Below are 16,230 nucleotides of genomic sequence, written 5' to 3'. Positions count from 1 at the left end.
TCGCGCGAGAGCCATTAGATGTCGCGAGATCGAACGGTGGGCGAGGAGGTTTATGAGATGGATATTTCAGTCGACTGATCTTCTTCGTGAAAACCTGCTCGGTTTAGATCAGAAAAATCATACAAATTTTATGAAACCATGTGTGATGACTCAAATTCATAGTCAATTCTACTTTTGATAGGACCAATTGACAATTGCAATTTTTTTATTATTTAACCATCCATAATAGTGCGGAAAGAAAGCCCGGGTGAAGAATGGCGTTGAATCCAAGGACGATGCGACCGGTAAAGTGACTACAGTACACAAAGCAAACATTCAGCCCTGGAGCGACAGCTGGCTGGGATCGGCGGATGCAGCACCACCAGGCGACACGACACGCAGGTCGCCGTCTCCTGCGGTGGCACGTACGTAGGCCACGGAAGGCCGCCATCGACCGATCGACGAAGAGAGAGACGTGGTCGCCGTCGCCGCCGAGCCGAGGAAGCATCCATCCATCGTCTTGACATCCCACCTTTGTCGTTCACGAAACATCCATCTTTGACCGCCATTACTATATGCTCCTGACGAATGTTCCCGCTGACCCAACGGCTTGCTTCTTCCCCTCGTGCTCCGTCCTCTGTGGTCAGCTAGCTGCCCGTCCATTCTTGCATCGCAGGGAAGCAAATTGGTAGTAGCGCGACCTGCTCCTCCCCTCCCCTCCCGCCACCGCGTTGACGCACGGCACGCCCACCGCCGGTCCGATCGCCGGCACGGCCCCCTCGCCGCTGCTGTAAACGCACGCGTGCACAGCCACAGCGACTCCCACCTTCCCCGACAAATTGAGCGGCGAACAGAACCCACAAGTCAGAGGCACGGCCGGGTCGCCGTCGCACTAACCCCCGCCCGGGTCAAACCCCGCCCCCCTACACTGCGGACGCGTCTCAGTCTCTCCCTTCCCTTTTGCTCGCGCTGCTCTGCTCGGCCCGGTCCGCGTCCGCCACGCAAGCCAGCCACCGCCGGAGCCCGCCGCCGATGGGCACGCCGCAGCGCCCGCGCCCGCGGCAGCTGGCGCGCACCAACGCCATGCGGAACTCCTCCTACTCCGCGGACGCCGGCGCCGACGGGGACGACGACCTCGCGGCCTATGGCCGCATCCAGCTCAGCGTCGACCGCGCGGCCCGCGCCTCCCCTGGCGCCGGGGCCAGGTACGCGTCGCAGACCAGCTTCCGCATCCACGGCGGCCGCGGCGGCGGGGAGGAGGTCGCCGAGCTCTTCCGCCAGCTCGGCCTCTCCGGCCCCGAGGACTTCGCCATCCCGCCGGCCGTCTACGCCGCCGCCAACGCCGCCCGCCGCCGCGCCTCGCTCGAGGAGTCGGCCCCTGCGGCGTCACCGTCGGAGGTTCCTGAGATTTCGGGACGCGACGTCATCGTCGCCTCTAGGTTGCAGCCAGCCGGCGACGGGGAGGAAGCTGGGTTAGCCACCGAATTGGTCCAATCGGAGACTATACAAGTTTCAGCAAAAGCATATCAACGACCATGGGCTGAATCCAAAGCCATATTGGTCGAATCAGAGAGAGTGGAAACCTCTACACGAGAGGTCACTGCTGTGTCTGAGCCGGCGAATGCAGGTGAAGGGAAGGGGAACGGCAAATTGGCCAAAGTGGAAACATCACGAGAGGAGAGGACAAGAGAAGTGGTTGTGGAGGCCACAAGGGAGAAGGCTACTGGTGCCCTGGCCCTCGTTGTTGCAGAGTCCAATTCATGTGACATTGAGCATTTGGTCTCGCCATCGCCGAATAGGCGGTTTAGGAGAACCATCACATCCTGGATCAAGGGAGAGCATATCGGGAGCGGATCGTTCGGGTCAGTCTACGAGGCGATCAGCGAGTAAGTTTGTCACATTCCTGCTTCGTCAAGATTACACATTTCACTTCATCATGCTCTGCATAAAAATTTACTGACCGATTTTAACACTGCTCTTACAGTGATGGGTTTTTCTTTGCTGTCAAGGAGGTGTCATTACTTGACCAAGGAATCAATGCAAAACAGCGCATCGTCCAGCTTGAGCATGTAAGTTATGTGCTATGACATGCTTGAGCAATTATTTCGCTCACACTGTTTTTTTTAAACATTATGTTTGTTATCACTGCGTTGGTCATACGGCCAACTGAGTTGTGAATCATTTGGTTTCAGGAGGTATCCCTCTTGAGTCGTTTGGAGCATGACAATATTGTTCAGTATTATGGAACAGACAAGGTAGTTTTCTAGTAACTTATGGCTCGTAAAATAATTACAGAATAGTGATTATTACCGCTTTTCATTACTTTCTCTGAGTAATTTATATTTGTCTGATATGAACTGCTCATTCTACATCTTTACACTAAATCTGGTGGGATGGATGTTCTGCAGGAAGATGGAAAATTGTATATTTTTCTTGAACTTGTGACCCAAGGCTCTTTGGCAGCTTTATATCAAAAATATTGTTTACAAGATTCTCAAGTATCAGCATATACAAGGCAGATTTTGAATGGTTTGAACTATCTACATCAGCGAAATGTCCTGCACAGGTGAGTACTAAAACGCGTTGTTTGGTAATATATTTTCTGTATTATATTTCTCGGTTGTCATTGAGAGCCTGTTCATTGCTGGATCACCAGGGACATTAAATGTGCAAATATCCTAGTTGATGCAAATGGTTTGGTCAAGTTGGCAGATTTTGGCCTTGCGAAGGAGGTATTGCTTACTCTATTAAGCATGATGTTTATCAGTTTATCACTGTCTCCATTTTGTGCTGACTCTTCTCTAATCTGCCATTTGCAGATGTCAATTTTGAGCCAAGCAAGATCTAGCAAGGGAACTGTCTTCTGGATGGCCCCTGAGGTTAGTTTATGTAGTTGAGCTATGGTGTCATCATATTGGTCCTGCTTTTTCTTGAAACAAAGGCATCATGTTGTTCTTATACTCACATTCAGAGTGTGTGTACAGTTGCAATTGAGCATATTTGTGTCTGGTCTATGATGATCATTTTGACTTTTCTACCTGCTATTAGATCATCTTTGATTACAAATATCTTGCCGGTACAATGAATCATTGTCTGTGTAGGTAGCTTGGTAATTTGAAATTTATAAGTGTTATGACCGGCATATTAGGGGCTTAGCCCAGTTAGTTGTGGCCCAGTTTATCTTATCGTTATTAGGGGCTTAGCCCAATTATCTTATTAGGAGGATTATATAAACTCGTGTGAGGACCCGTTTTGGGATTAAGCAGAAGCAATCATATTTGCTCGGCTTCCTGAAGGGAGCCGGGAGACCTAACCCTAGCCGTCGCGTCCTGCTCCCTCTCTCTCTCGCGCGCGCACATGTGACGACGGCGCCCCAGCGGCGGCGACCTCGCCTTCCTCCTCGCCAAGCCCCCTTCCACCCCTACAACCTAAGAGCTAGACCTGGTAGGATCCCAGATCCTACCAATCTGGTATCAGATAGCTTCGGTGCGATCATGTCCTCGCCGCCGCCCACCCAGACCCTTCCGCTGCCGCCCGCGACAACCGACCCGATGGCCACCACGGCCAGCGCCCCGCTCTTGCCGGTGCCGGTCACCTCCGCCGCGCCCATCCCCGTCATCTTCACCCCGGAGGAGATGACGGCTGGCATCCGGGATCTCACCTAGGCGGTCACGGGCATCTACACATTCCTCGCGAGATCCTATGGGCTGCAGCCGCCTATGCCCTTCGCCACCGCCCCGCCGCCGCAGCAGCCGCCGTCCTTGGCGACCCCCGTTGCCGCCGCCATGCAGCAGCTGCCATGGCAGCCGCCACCAGCGACGAACCCCGGCGCCTCCACCATGCAGCAGGGGCAACAGCTGCAGCCGCCGCCACCGGCGACCGCGGCCCTGGGCATCCCGACGACGGGCCCGAGGGTGCCCATCCACCAGGTCCGGTTTCCCCTGTCGCTGTCTCCGTTACCGGCCTGGCTCGCTGGGTCCCTTGCGTCGGTCTACACGACGGCCTCGGTCGGGCCGCACGTGCTGCCTCCGCCGACTACGCTCCCGGCCATGCAGTTTGGCGGGTCCTCGGGCTACGCCGAGCCCTTCGCCAGCATCGACGGGCCCCTGTTCCAGGGCGGCACCCTGATGCCCGCCTACTCGGCCCCGTCATCCTCGCTGCGCCGTGCTGACGAGGCGCACCCGCCCATCGTCCACGTCCAGACGCCGCCGAGATTCTCCAAGCTGGAGTTCGCGACCTACGACGGCACCGTCGACTCCCTGAATTGGCTCAACCAATGTGACCAGTTTTTTAGGGGACAGCGCACGCTCGCGTCCGACCACACCTGGATTGCCTATCATCTTCGAGGAGTCGCGCAAACGTGGTACTACGCCCTCTCGAACAGGATGAGGGCGACATGCCACCATGGGAGTGCTTACGCGAATTGTACCTCTTGCGCTTCGGTCCGCCTATACGCGGGAGCCGTCTGGCGGAGCTTGGGCGTCTTCCGTTCCTCACCTCGGTGCAAGACTTCGCCGACCGCTTCCAGGCACTGGCGTGCCACGCCCCCGGCGTTTCGGCTCGTCAGCGGGCTGAGCTCTTCGTCGGTGGCCTACCGAACCACATTCGCGTGGACGTGGAGATGCGCGGGCCACAGGACCTCCAGACGGCCATGTACTACACCCGCGTGTTCGAGCGTTGCACGGTGGCCATCCCGCAGGCGCCACCGCCTCGGGCCGCTGGGCCGCCACCCTGTCCGGAAGTTCCCGCGTAGGGTCGGCCTACCCAGGCTTCCGCGGCGCCCCTCGCCGCGGCTGCGACACGCCCGTTCCGCCGGATCACCCCTGCCGAGCAACTCGAGCGTCGCCGCCAAGGGTTGTGCTTCAACTGCGACGAGCCCTACGTACCGGGCCACGTCTGCCCACGACTCTTCTACCTGGAGGCTGCAGACTACATTGAGGAGGACCCCGCCGCCGCCGGGCTCGGCGACCAGCCCGCCCTAGTTGACGCAGAGGTGTTTGGCAACCGTTGATCTGCCCCGCCTTCCAGCTCGAGGACGAGCTGTTTGTGCAGGCGCGGAGAGATGTTATGACCGGCATATTAGGGGCTTAGCCCAGTTAGTTGTGGCCCAGTTTATCTTATCGTTATTAGGGGCTTAGCCCAATTATCTTATTAGGAGGATTATATAAACTCGTGTAAGGACCCGTTTTGGGATTAAGCAGAAGCAATCATATTTGCTCGGCTTCATGAAGGGAGCCGGGAGACCTAACCCTAGCCGCCGCGCCCTGCTCCCTCTCTCTCTCTCTCGCACACGTGACGAGGCGCCCCAGCGCCGGCGACCTCTCCTTCCTCCTCGCCAAGCCCCCTTCCACCCCTACAACCTAAGAGCTAGACCTGGTAGGATCCCAGATCCTATCAATAAGTAGCATACTTGATGAGTTTAGAGTTTAAAACTCCACACAGTGAGTTGTAACTGAGAAATGGTTTAGAGCTAAACACTGTAAGATAGAGTGTGACTCTAAATACTTGTAGTTGTGTAACATAAATAAAAGCTTGTTAGTCTTGTTTGCCATGAAAGGTTATTGGATTAAGTTTGGTCTATCAAATTTTAAGCAATATTTTATTGCTGTACCAACTGTGTACGTCTTGTGATGGTATGCTCTTATTCAGGTTGCTAAGGCTAAGCCACATGGACCTCCAGCAGATATATGGAGTCTTGGCTGCACAGTTTTGGAGATGCTGACCGGCAAAGTTCCATACCCTGATATGGAATGGGTGCGTATTCTGTCACCTTAGTTTTCTGGAACAGCATCTAAGTTTTAAATACGGCAAGACATGTAATTTAAATGCGCTGGTATACTGGATACTAAGCTAAATTTTAAAAATGGAATGATCAAGGGCTATCTTCCTAGTGGGAGGGGACTATGAATTCCATGATATTTGTATGCGCAAGTATCATAATGCATAGTGGGCACCCCCAAAAAATCAGCCGCTATATTGCTGTTTTCTATTTTGATGTACTCCCTCTGTAAAGACTAGTGATCTAAACGCTCTTATATTTGTTTACGGAGGGAGTACTTATTAGGGAAATCAGAAATGCATAGATACAAGTAGCGAACCCATTCCCTGTATTTGGATCTTGTGATTTTCTTAATACCAGAGTTGTGTATAGTTACTGTCTGTGATTCAATCTTCTCCCCTGCCATGTAGACACATGCTTTGCTCAAAATTGGTAGGGGAATACCACCAAAAATCCCCAATACGTTATCAGAAGATGCACGGGATTTCATAGCAAAGTGTGTTCAAGCAAACCAAAAGGACCGGCCATCTGCTGCTCAGCTGTTGGAGCACCCTTTTGTGAAGAGACCACTGCAACATTAAGGCGTGCGCTGTACATATTGCTAACACATTTGCTTGTACATAAGCTGGTAAGTCTTTCGTCCTTTTCCTCATCAAGAAATGTGGGTGCTTTCATCTCTTCTAAGTTCTAACTCACTCGTTAAAAGATTGAGTTGGTTTCACTGCAAACATAGTGACTTGTCTCTATTGCTATGTATAGGTTTTAATTTCGCATGTGGAAAGGTGTGGGTGATACCGGGGAGTGAAGATGATCCTACAGCCCAAAAGTGTTCCTTGTTCACGCTCCCGCTTTAATTGTTTCCCGGAGATTCCAACATTGAGATAGCTAGCTTCCAACATGAGGAGCACCTATCGGCATTCAGTTGAAAGGTAGCTCTGCAATATGAGTGAGATATAGTTTACTTAAGAGGTACTCCCTCCGTTCGGAATTACTCGTCCAAGAAATGAAACGGAGGGAGTACCTTGTTGGCTGATAGGATTTGTTTCTCATGGAGCTCGTAGCCTAGTCTCAGAGTGGAATGAAAGATGTGCAGTGTGGAGTGCCAAGTGCTCCCACAACAGTCCACTTTCCGACCGTGTTTACATACCTGTACAGTTCACATTCTGTTGCCAATGCAAACTGATCGTATTGTCCATGTTGTTGACTACTCCCTCCGTTCCAAAATAAGTAATTTGAACTAAAACCACGGCAGGCAGGCGGCACTTATTTTGGAACGGAGGGAGTATTTCACTGTGACCTTGCTCCATACCTGTACAGTTCAGTTCCTATGGAAATACAATCTGTTTCTAGCACAGAAGCCCCAGAATTTCAGTGTTTATGTCATATATACCACCAGATGCTCATACGCGGCCATGTATGTATATTTTCTTAGAAGATCTGCCGTGCTACTTCTGGCTTGCTCATCAAAAGATTCATCTCATCACGTACTGTATTACTGTACATGTTGGATTCTTTTCAGTTTTCATGATACTGTACATGCAACTGGAGTAACAATGAGTGACCAAAGAACTGAAGATACAACAAATTTCTAATCTACTGTTGGTTCTTTTCGTCTTTTTTTCTTTGAAACCGAGGCAATTCATTCATTAATAAAGGGGTTTAGGGTACATATCAGCGGCTCCACAACATAGCCCGTCAAAGGAAAATTACATACGGAATTACTCTCGCGGCATGATCTTGCTCAAATGCTCCCCCGCGGTAATCCAAAGTTTTGCCTCATGATCCTTTTCGTCTTGCTCCAAATACATCTGATCGTTGACTTCGTGATTAAGGCATGACCCCAAACAGCAGCCGTGTACAAAGAAACTATTTCTGCCTTTCTGGTGTCGCTCATTCCTAACATTTCTTTTTTTCCAAACCAACCTATGGAGAAGGTCTTTTTGTTTCTCTTGCAGTGTGAACCAGGGAAATGCTTGTTTGGGTGTAATTTTCTAACTAGATGTATATGTTTGCGCCGTGTTCTCTTCTTACTTATCTAGCTGTTGGAGGTCACCATAGTTATATATAGGCGAGAAAAAGATAAAGTCGTGTATGTTTTTTTTTTTGAAACAAGGCAAAAGATTTGCCATTTTCATTAATTAAGAAGAAGATTAGACATAGTTCCACCAAGCGGGAGAGTACAGATCACTCTCGCCGCATAATATTACACAAATACTTCGCACCCGCACGAGCCCAAATAGAGGCCTCATCTTTAATCTTGGCAATGACAATGGTAGTATGGGCGGCGGTGTTGCGGAAAACCCTCGCGTTGCGTTCGTTCCAAATTTCCCACGCAACAAGCATCATCAAAGTGCTACGAACCATGCGCGAGTGGCCCCTTTTGTGAGCAACCATGTCCGAACAAACTTCCACCGAGGGCACGAGTCTCCAATCTGAGGATCAATGTCGTGGAGGCCAAGCCAAGTCTTGATCTCCGTCCACACTCTCACTGTGAACCGACACTGAAAGAGGAGGTGAGCCGCGGTCTCCTGAACCTGCTTGCAAAGAGGGCAAAGGTTGCAATTCGGCCATCCCCGACGCTGCAATCTATCGGCGGTCCACACTCTATTATGAATAATCAGCCAAGCGGAAAATTTGCACCAAGCTTTTCAAACGGTAGTGATCATGGCAGAGGCGGTGTGACCCTCAAACTGAGCATTGTATGCAGAAGACGCGGAGTATACCCCATCTTTAGTGAACTTCCAAATAATTGCATCGTCAACTCCAGGGGTTAGAATGACATTGGAGAGCTTCTCCCAAAGGGTGGCGAATTGCTCAATATGCTCAAAAGTGAGGCCCTGAGAGGTATCAATGTTGCGGACCCAAGCGTTGTCTGTGAGACTCGAGCGAACGGAGCTTCTTTTCTTCCTGGAGAGATCAAAGATCTTTGGAGCAATATCCTTGGGGCGAATACCGTCCACCCAAGGTGATTCCCAGAAAGTGGCCCGATAACCATCACCAATGGTAACACGAGTGGCAGCCGCAAAAAGATTTCTATCATCATCAGTGCATGGCGTGCCCATGCCAATCCAAGGTTTAGTGGGGTTAGCCCACTCAAACCAAAGCCATCGCGAGCGGAGAGCGGTAGCAAACTTTTGCAAGTTGAGGACGCCCAATCCACCATATAACTTGGGCTTGCACACCGTCTCCCAATTAATTTTGCATTTCCCACCGGTGACCTTTTCACATCCCGCCCAAAGATAAGCGCGTCTAATACTGTCAATTGCCTTGATGACCTCGACTGGTAGATCCAGAGGAGTGAGGTGGTAGATTGTTATAGCAGTGAGGACCACCTTGACAAGAACAATGCGATCCGGCGACGCAACATGTCTGCCAAGCCAAGGAGTGAGTTTTCCAGCCACCTTGTCTTCCAAATGTTGAAAGTGAATTCTCCGAAGTCTCCTGACCGATAGGGGCAGCCCAAGGTATCTCATAGGGAAGGTAGTTTGGATGGCAGTGAAGGACATGATGATATCCTCGAGGGCAACATCATCGCAGCGAATGGGTGCCACATTACCACCTTTACGCTAATACTTATCATCTGTCGACGGAAAAGATCCATCTCATCACCTGTATCTGTATTACTGTACATACTGGGTGCCTCTTCCCGAGACTGTACATGCAACGGGAGTCGCAACAACATCAGCTTCTGTCTTCTGCATTCCAGTGCTCATTCATAACTCACGGCCTCACGCCCTGCCATCTCATGGCTCAGCAGGCCAAGCATGTCGAACACCTCAGCAGCCTGCGGATGAGACTGATCTCCGCAGACAAACTCATGCACGTCGCCGTTGATCTCCACGGCGCTCCGGCCAGGCCTCTTCTTGACTCCCCGGGATTTCATCAGGCTCCGGACCTTGCCTGCGCCTTCCCATTTCCCGACAGCGGCATAGATGTTCGACAGCAGCACGTAGTTCGAGTCGCCGCCGGGGTCCTGCTCGACGAGGTATTGCATCAGCTGCTCGGCCATGTCCACGTCTCCGTGCATCCGGCACCCAGCGAGCAGAGCTCCCAGCACCACCTCGTTTGGCCGCATCGGCATGGTCACCACCACGCTCATGGCCTCCTCCAGGCGCCCGGCCCGGCCAAGAAGGTCGACCACACACCCGTAGTGCTCCATCCTCGCTGCGATTCCGTGCTCCACCCTCATGGCATCATAGTACCTCAGTCCCTCGTCCGTGAGACCGGCATGGCTGCAGGCCGTGAGCACGCCCGTGAACGTCACAGCGTCCGGCTTGAACCCCATTCTCCGCATTGCCTCGAAATGCTCGATGGCGTCCATGCACCGTCCATTGGCTGCGAACCCGACGATCATCGAGTTCCACGAGACCACCGTCCGCTTCCTCATGCTGTCAAACACCTGCCGTGCAAACTCCACCTGACCGCACCGAGCGTACATGTCCATCAACGAGTTGGCGATGCGGATGTTGCCCTCCAGCCTCTGCCTGGTCACGAACCGGTGCGCCCACATACCAAGACCGAGCGCGCCAACCTCAGCGCACGCGGAGATAGCAGCTACCAGCGTGACGTAGTCTGGCTCGACGCCGTCCAGCAGCATGGCATGGAAGCAGCAGATCGCCTCGTCGTGGCGCCCGTTCTTGACGCACCCGTCGATGAGCGCCATCCAGGAGACCTTATCCGGGTCCGGCATTCCGTCGAACACCTGGCGCGCGGCGGCGACGAGGCCGTTGCGCATGAGACCGGTGATCATGGTGTTGTAGGTGACCACGGACCTGACAGGCATGAAGCCGAAGAGCTGGAGGGCGTGGTGGGGGAGGCGGGACGCGAGGTAGAACCGCGCGAGGCAGGTGCAGAGGAGGAGGTGGCCGGGGAACAGCTTGATGGCGAGGGCGTGGAGAGATAGCGCGAGGGGGCGGGCGAGCGGGGAAGAGGGGGCGCCGGCGCAGGCGGAGATGACGGTGAGGAGCGTGACGTCGTTGGGCGCAGGCGCGGCGGGGGAGGAGAGCATGGCGGAGAGCGCCGCGGCCGTCGCCGGCAGGTCGCCCTCCCGCGCCGGGCGCGCGATGGCGGACGTCCATGAGACCACGTCTCGCGGCGGCGTGCGGCGGCGCGGCTTTGGGGTGGCGCGCTGCGCGGGTGGAGGAAGAGTGAGAGATGGAGAGGCGGCCACTGCCATGGCCGACAAGCTTTTCAGCTGGAGGACTAGAACGAGAGCTCCTTTTTTTTTTTGAGGCAACGTAAGCGTCAAACGAGGAAGCTTTCGCTGAAGGACAGCGCAAATGGGCCGGTCCACTTGGCCGGTCACCGCTTCTAAAAAAAAGGGTTTTAGAAGGGAGCAACTAATTAACGAGCCCTCCTTCGGGAGCCTCGCAAGGATCAGCGCCACTTGGCGCGCTCTCAGCCATTTGCCATGTGTCGCGCTCTGGGCACTTCTTTCGAAAAAAAAATTCGCACGCGTTTTCGGCTTTTTAAACAGTTTTTTTCTGGGTTTTTTTGACGTTTTGGTTTTCTACCGGTCTTCCATAGCTTTTCGATAAAAAAATCAAAAAAATAATTTTTGTGTGCAAAAAAACGTATTTTTTCGCGAGAGTCACGGTTTTGTTTTCGCGAGAGACACGGTTGTGCTTTCGCGAGAGGCACGACCGTGCCGCTTGGAAACGAAAAAAAACATGTTTTCTGTTTTTTTTTCTTTCGTGAGAGGCACGGTTTTGCTTCCACGAGAGGCACAGGCGTGCCTCTTTCGGAAAGGAAATAAAAAATGGGTTTTCTGTTTTTTTTTCTTTCGCGAGAGGCACGGTTTTGCTTCCGCGAGAGGCACGATTGTACTTTCGCGAGAGGCACGGGCGTGCCTCTTTCGGAAAGGGAAAAATACGTTTTTTGTTTTTTTTTCTTTTCGTGAGAGGCACGGTTGTGCTTTCGCGAGAGGCACGGTTGTGCTTTCGTGAGAGGCACTGGCGTGTCTCTTTCGGAAAGGAAAAAAACCACGTTTTTTTCTTTCGCGAGAGACACGGTTTTTGCTTTCACGAGAGGCACGGGCGTGTCTTTTTCAGAAAGGATAAAAACACGTTTTTTGCTTTTTTTTATTTTGCGAGAGGCACGGTTGTGATTTCGTCAGAGGCACGAGCGTGCCTTTTTCGGAAAGGAAAAAAAACCCGTGTTCCCAGTTTGGTTTTTTCGTCCGGTTTTTTCGTGAAAAAAGTTCGTCAAAACCTATCAACATGGGATCTAGTTTTGAAGATCTCGACGCGAGGAATCCAACGGCGAAAGCGGTTCAAGATTTGAACGCACGGTTTAAGAGATAAAACGTTTTGAATAAACGAATCTACGAAAAAAGAGAAAACTCTCAGATTGCGACAAGTGGCGAAGTTGGAGTAATCTCCGCAAGGAGTACTTCTTAACTAGTGATTTCGGTTTTAGAAGCTAGTATATGTTATAAAATTGTGTTTTTTTAATTTCAAACATTTTCCTCAATTGGGAATAAAATTTTAAAAACATGAAAAATTATTAAAAATAAGACTAGTGGTTGGCGGCATGTTAGCTCCCATAGTTCTTGGTGTGGATGACTTTGTGTGCATCCTCGTGCTCCTCGGGCAAGTGTGAGCCAGTCCATTCAAAAGAACAACACCAATTCATATGGGTTGTCGGAATCGAACCTTATCCTCTTAATCCTTAAAATCGGCACCATGTACTTTTAAATTTTAGTCTTATCTCAACCTTAAACCAGTTCGGAGCATCAGGAAAATAAGAATGCCGGCCGGAGTCACTCTCTACTTTCAATGACCGCACAGGTCTGCACCTATTACCTCGGTATTAAAATATAAGGTGTTTTTTACTTAGGCTAAAAAACATATTTTAATTTGGCACAAACGTAGCAGTATATTCGTCTTTTCTCCCCAACCACCATCTCGCATGGTTGCGCCGTGCATCTCTGTCGCAAACTCGTTGTACAGCCACGCTGTGCAGGGTCACGCCACGCTGGATCCGCACCTGTCTAGCCATGCACCATCACCGTAGTGCCCCGTCACCGCGGCACCTACACAAGGTCTGAATGGTGCAACCACTTATTTCGATCAACACATGGGCGCCGACCAAAAAGCCTACACATACGGAAATCTGATATGGAATGGTTCTACGTACTCCTCTTTGACCAACGAACACCCCAGATTTCAGCTGGTGGGACCTTTCCTCCCTAATCTTCTCCGGTATACCTGGCCATGGGCAGCCCGACTCGGCCTAGCCCGACCGCCATGGAAATATATTTTTTACTGTAGAAATATGTATGATGTGCTGCTAGGAAATTCGCCATCGCTTGCCCTCTAATGGCCTTCTGCGGCGCATACACAATGTTGAACTCAGTAAGGATGATGGCCCCATCTTGCCAATCTTCCTGTAAGCATTGGTCTTTTCATGAGATATTTAAGTGGGTGAACTTTGGAGATGAGGGTGACCCGATGTGCTATCATGTAGTATCGTAGCTTCTTGACAGCGAACACCAGTTCAAGGCAATGTTTTTCGATAGGAGAGCACGCATGTTCTGCTCCTACGAGCACATGACTGAGGTAATAGAGGGAATTCTCTTTCCCGTTTTCATTTTTTTGTGCCAATAGAGCCCCAAGAGATTCATCCAAGGCCGTGGTGTAGAGTATAAGCCCCTTCCCTGGTATCGGCGCAACCAGGACTGTCGGATTGAGGAGATAGCTTTTGATGCCATCTAGGGCTTGTTGGCAGTTTTCATCCCAAAAGAATGGAATATCTTTTTTTGTTTTTCTTATAAAAGGTTGGATTCTTCCTGCAAAATTGGCTATGAATCGCCTGATGTATGCCAGGCGCCCTTGAAGCGAACGCAGCTCCTTAAGGTTTTGAGGAGGAGGCATTTCGAGTATTGCCTTAATTTTACTCGGGTCGACTTCTATTCCCCGATGTCGAATGACAAACCCTAGGAATTTGCCTGACGAGACCATGAAGGCGCACTTCAACGGGTTTAACTTGAATGCATGTTGCCTTAGGCGGTCGAATACGAGTCTAAGATGTTGAAGATGTTCTTCATAGGATACCGCCTTTACAATGGGATCATCTACATAGCACTCGACAATCTTATGTATTATCTCATCGAAGATCTTAGTCATGGCGCATTGATATGTAGCACCGGCGTTTTTGAGACCTTTAGGCATAACCTTGTAACAATATATGTCTATTGGAGTGCGAAAGGCTATGCTTTATCAAGGCAAGCTTCTCTTTCTTTCGCCAATGAAGTTCATATAAGTGTATAGAAAGCCTTCTTTTCACAACCATGCACAAACCAAAGTGCTGCTGAAACGTGAAATCCATGCACCAACAAGTTCCAGTTCATAAGCAATGAAAAAGCAGAGTATATGGGAGGATAGTGGCTAAACTGTTCACTTGAGGAGAGTGGGAAGTGACTAGTCTGTTAGGAGAAGAGTGGAAGTGCGATCTTTCGATCCAATCTACGTCGACTAAAATCCATGTCTCATGGCACGAGGGCCATTGCGAGTTGATGTTGCTGCTTTACCGTCATAGTCTGTCCTCAAGAGAGGCATCCATTCCTGGCCAGACAAAGTTCCTATTAGTTCTCTTATAGGCAGCTAGTATACCTGAATGGCCTCTGGTAGCTGTCCCATGCAGTTCTTGCGCTATCCTGGCTCTTGCATTTCCAGCGGTCCCCACATAAAGCCTCCCTTTTTTCCTTAATACCCCTTCCTCCTCTTCCCAACCATCTTGTCCTCTCGCTTCACTAATGCTCTTCTTAACTTCTTCAGCTAATTTTGATCCTTCGTAGCTTTGTTTCACTTCTCCTATCCAATCCGGCAACAACTTGCTCACAAGGGTGCAACCACTGAATTTGTAACGACACAATGATTTGAAAAGCAATCAAAAGATATGTAAAGAACACAGACAGTAAAGGTAGAAGATCATTTCCGGGTAGATAGGAGAGCTATTAAAATCCACAAACATGAATCAGAGTTTCGACTGGGTTCTCCAGATTTAACCAAAAGAAGACTTTTCTACAAATAAGAGAATTTCTCATTTTTTGGTTTATACCGAGCCAAAACATAGAATTTCCATTGAAGAAGGAAGTAAGGATGCTAGCCGGAGAATCAAGAAATAAATACTTCCCATTCCGATTCTTTTTTAGTTCCCAAGATAGAATTTCTTTGTTTTTGGCAAGAGCGGTGGGTGACAACGTGCAAGACTAGATAGGTTTGGCTTTGACCTGATCAATAGGAATAGGAGAAAGCGTTGGAGAGGTACCAAATTGTTGGGGAACGTAGCAATAATTCAAAATTTTCTACGCATCACCAAGATCAATCTATGGAGATTCTAGCAACAAGAGAGGGAGAGGATGAGTGTATCTTCATACCCTTGAAGATCGCTATGCGGAAGCGTTACAAGAACGCGATTGGTGGAGTCGTACACGCAGTGATTCAGGTCGCGGTCGATTCCAATCTCAGCGCCGAATGGCCGGCGCCTCCGCGTTCAACACACGTACAGCCCGAGGACGTCCCCTCCTTCTTGATCCAGCAAGGGGAGAGGATAAGTTGAGGTAAAACTCCAGTAGCACGACGGCGTGGTGGCGATGGAGCTCGTGGTTCTTTGGCAGGGCTTCGCCAAGCACTACGGAGGAGGAGGAGGAGGTGTTGGAGGAGGGAGAGGGTTGCGCCAGGGGAAGGGTGTGGCTGCCCTCCCACCCCCTCATTATATATAGGGGGAAGGGGAGAGGGGGCCGACCCCTCTAGATGGATCTAGAGGAGGGGGCGGCGGCCAGGGGAAACCCTAGATGGGTTTGGGCGCCCCCACCCCCTAGGAAATCCCCCCAAGGCGGGAGGGGAGGTTGCCCTAGGGGTGGCGTCCCTACGTCTCCAAGTTACGTGAGATGGGGTGGGAGGGGAACTCAAACCCTTAGTGGGCTGATGTGCTCCCTTCCCTTGGCCCATAAGGCCCCCCAACACTTACCGGGGCCTCCGAAACCCCCTTTCGGACACGCTGGTCATCACCTGGTACCCCCGGAACAATTCCGGACTCCAATACCCTTCGTCCAATATACCTATCTTCACCTCCCGACCATTCCGGAGCTCCTCTTCACGTCTGGGATCTCATCCGGGACTCCGAACAACCTTCGGTAACCACATACTATTTCCCATAACAACTCTAGCGTCACCGAACCTTAAGTGTGTAGACCCTACGGGTTCGGGAACCATGCATACATGACCGAGACATCTCTCCGGCCAATAACCAACAGCGGGATCTGGATACCCATGTTGGCTCCCACATGTTCCACGATGATCTCATCGGATGAACCACGATGTCGGGGATTCAATCAATCCCGTATACAATTCCCTTTGTCCATCGGTATGTTACTTGCCCGAGAATCGATCGTCAGTATCCCAATACCTTGTTCAATATCGTTACCGGCAAGTCACTTTACTCGTTCTGTAATGCATGATCCCGTGGCT

General features: G+C 51.0%; 2 protein-coding genes across 2 annotated transcripts; one reads left to right on the top strand and one right to left on the bottom strand.

The window, feature by feature from the left end:
- Positions 1-15: 15 nt before the first annotated feature.
- Positions 16-7,121, top strand: LOC119324544 (mitogen-activated protein kinase kinase kinase 3-like). The gene is made up of 9 exons (XM_037598328.1): positions 16-1,865; positions 1,964-2,048; positions 2,172-2,234; positions 2,388-2,545; positions 2,636-2,711; positions 2,799-2,858; positions 5,629-5,733; positions 6,169-6,386; positions 6,518-7,121. The coding sequence occupies exons 1-8, from the start codon at positions 1,012-1,014 to the stop codon at positions 6,337-6,339; spliced, it is 1,572 nt and encodes a 523-aa protein (XP_037454225.1). The 5' UTR covers positions 16-1,011; the 3' UTR covers positions 6,340-6,386; positions 6,518-7,121.
- Positions 7,122-9,441: 2,320 nt separating this feature from the next.
- Positions 9,442-10,934, bottom strand: LOC119326577 (pentatricopeptide repeat-containing protein At1g05750, chloroplastic-like). The gene has a single exon (XM_037600205.1). It carries the CDS (start codon positions 10,932-10,934, stop codon positions 9,468-9,470), a length of 1,467 nt encoding a protein of 488 aa, XP_037456102.1. The 3' UTR covers positions 9,442-9,467.
- Positions 10,935-16,230: the final 5,296 nt, after the last annotated feature.

This window comes from Triticum dicoccoides, chromosome 6B (genome assembly GCF_002162155.2).
Source record: "Triticum dicoccoides isolate Atlit2015 ecotype Zavitan chromosome 6B, WEW_v2.0, whole genome shotgun sequence".
In the NCBI taxonomy this organism is placed as follows: Eukaryota; Viridiplantae; Streptophyta; class Magnoliopsida; order Poales; family Poaceae; genus Triticum; species Triticum dicoccoides.
The sequence above is the reverse complement of the archived record's forward strand: the minus strand, read 5'-3'. Positions and strand labels throughout refer to the sequence as shown.

Bases quoted from the DNA above. Each gene is read 5' to 3' on its own strand.
- LOC119324544 (XM_037598328.1), top strand. From the start codon at position 1,012: ATGGGCACGCCGCAGCGCCCGCGCCCGCGGCAGCTGGCGCGCACCAAC. The intron at 2,712-2,798 runs GTATTGCTTACT...TGCCATTTGCAG, and splicing joins ATTTTGGCCTTGCGAAGGAG to ATGTCAATTTTGAGCCAAGC. The intron at 2,859-5,628 runs GTTAGTTTATGT...GCTCTTATTCAG, and splicing joins TCTTCTGGATGGCCCCTGAG to GTTGCTAAGGCTAAGCCACA.
- LOC119326577 (XM_037600205.1), bottom strand. From the start codon at position 10,934: ATGGCAGTGGCCGCCTCTCCATCTCTCACTCTTCCTCCACCCGCGCAG.